General features: G+C 35.7%; 1 protein-coding gene across 1 annotated transcript; it reads left to right on the top strand.

Annotated features, from left to right (window-relative positions):
• On the top strand, nucleotides 1–384 carry LOC131633144 (secreted RxLR effector protein 161-like). Its single transcript, XM_058903864.1, has one exon. It carries the CDS (start codon nucleotides 1–3, stop codon nucleotides 382–384), a length of 384 nt encoding a protein of 127 aa, XP_058759847.1.
• The last annotated feature ends 554 nt before the right edge of the window (nucleotides 385–938 follow it).

Here is a 938-nt window from a genome sequence, read left to right on the forward strand (position 1 = left end):
ATGGAGAGTTGCAATGCTGTGAAGAATCCAATTGTCGTTGGAACAAAGCTGATAAAAGATGAAGGAGGAACTGAAGTTGATGCTACCTTATTCAAGCAAATGGTGGGGAGTCTCATTTACTTAACTGTGACTCGTCCCAACTTAATGTATGTTGTAAGTCTCATTAGCAAGTACATATCTAGACCAACCGCGTCACTTTGGATCGTAGCCAAGCGAATTCTTAGATACTTGAAAGGAACAACTGAACTGGGAATTTTCTATAAGAAGGGAGAAGAAAATGTGAAGCTTTTGGTATTCACGGATAGTGGACATGCAAACGATCTTGATGATAGGAGGAGCACTTCTGGTTATATGCTCAAAATAGGACATGGAGTTGTATCATGATCTTCAAAAAAGCAACCGGTGGTGACTTTGTCTACTACGGAGACTGAATATATTGCAGCAGCTCTTTGTGCGTGTCAATGTATATGGCTGCAAAAAATTCTGAAAAAAAATTGGAGTGGAGAAGATTGAAGGTACTGAAATCCAATGTGATAGTGATTCGGCCATTAAATTGTCTAAAAATTCAATCTTTCATTGACAGAGCAAACATATTGATGTGAGGTTCTATTTTTTGAGATTTGGTGAATGATGGAGTGATGAAGTTAAGGTACTGCAGCTCACAAGATCAAACTGCAGATATAATTAAAAGAGGAGTACTAGGGGTACTCCAATCCTTACAAGAAAACTAGGACCAGCAAAGAAAACAAGGTAGCAAACACCAGCTCAAAACTGCTACACGAGGTTATCACCAAAAACTGCTACACAAACAAAGAAAACACTTACTACAACGTCTAAGAAGTATGTTTAATAGTTATGTATATTTTTAATATATATTATTTCATATTTTAACACGTCTAAAATTTTATTTTTTATGGAAAATTATATTTGAAATTATT

The sequence above is a fragment of the Vicia villosa genome, unplaced genomic scaffold, assembly GCF_029867415.1.
Source record: "Vicia villosa cultivar HV-30 ecotype Madison, WI unplaced genomic scaffold, Vvil1.0 ctg.001080F_1_1_3, whole genome shotgun sequence".
In the NCBI taxonomy this organism is placed as follows: domain Eukaryota; kingdom Viridiplantae; phylum Streptophyta; class Magnoliopsida; order Fabales; family Fabaceae; genus Vicia; species Vicia villosa.

Excerpts from the sequence above, each read along its gene's own strand:
- LOC131633144 (XM_058903864.1), top strand. The coding sequence starts at position 1 with ATGGAGAGTTGCAATGCTGTGAAGAATCCAATTGTCGTTGGAACAAAG.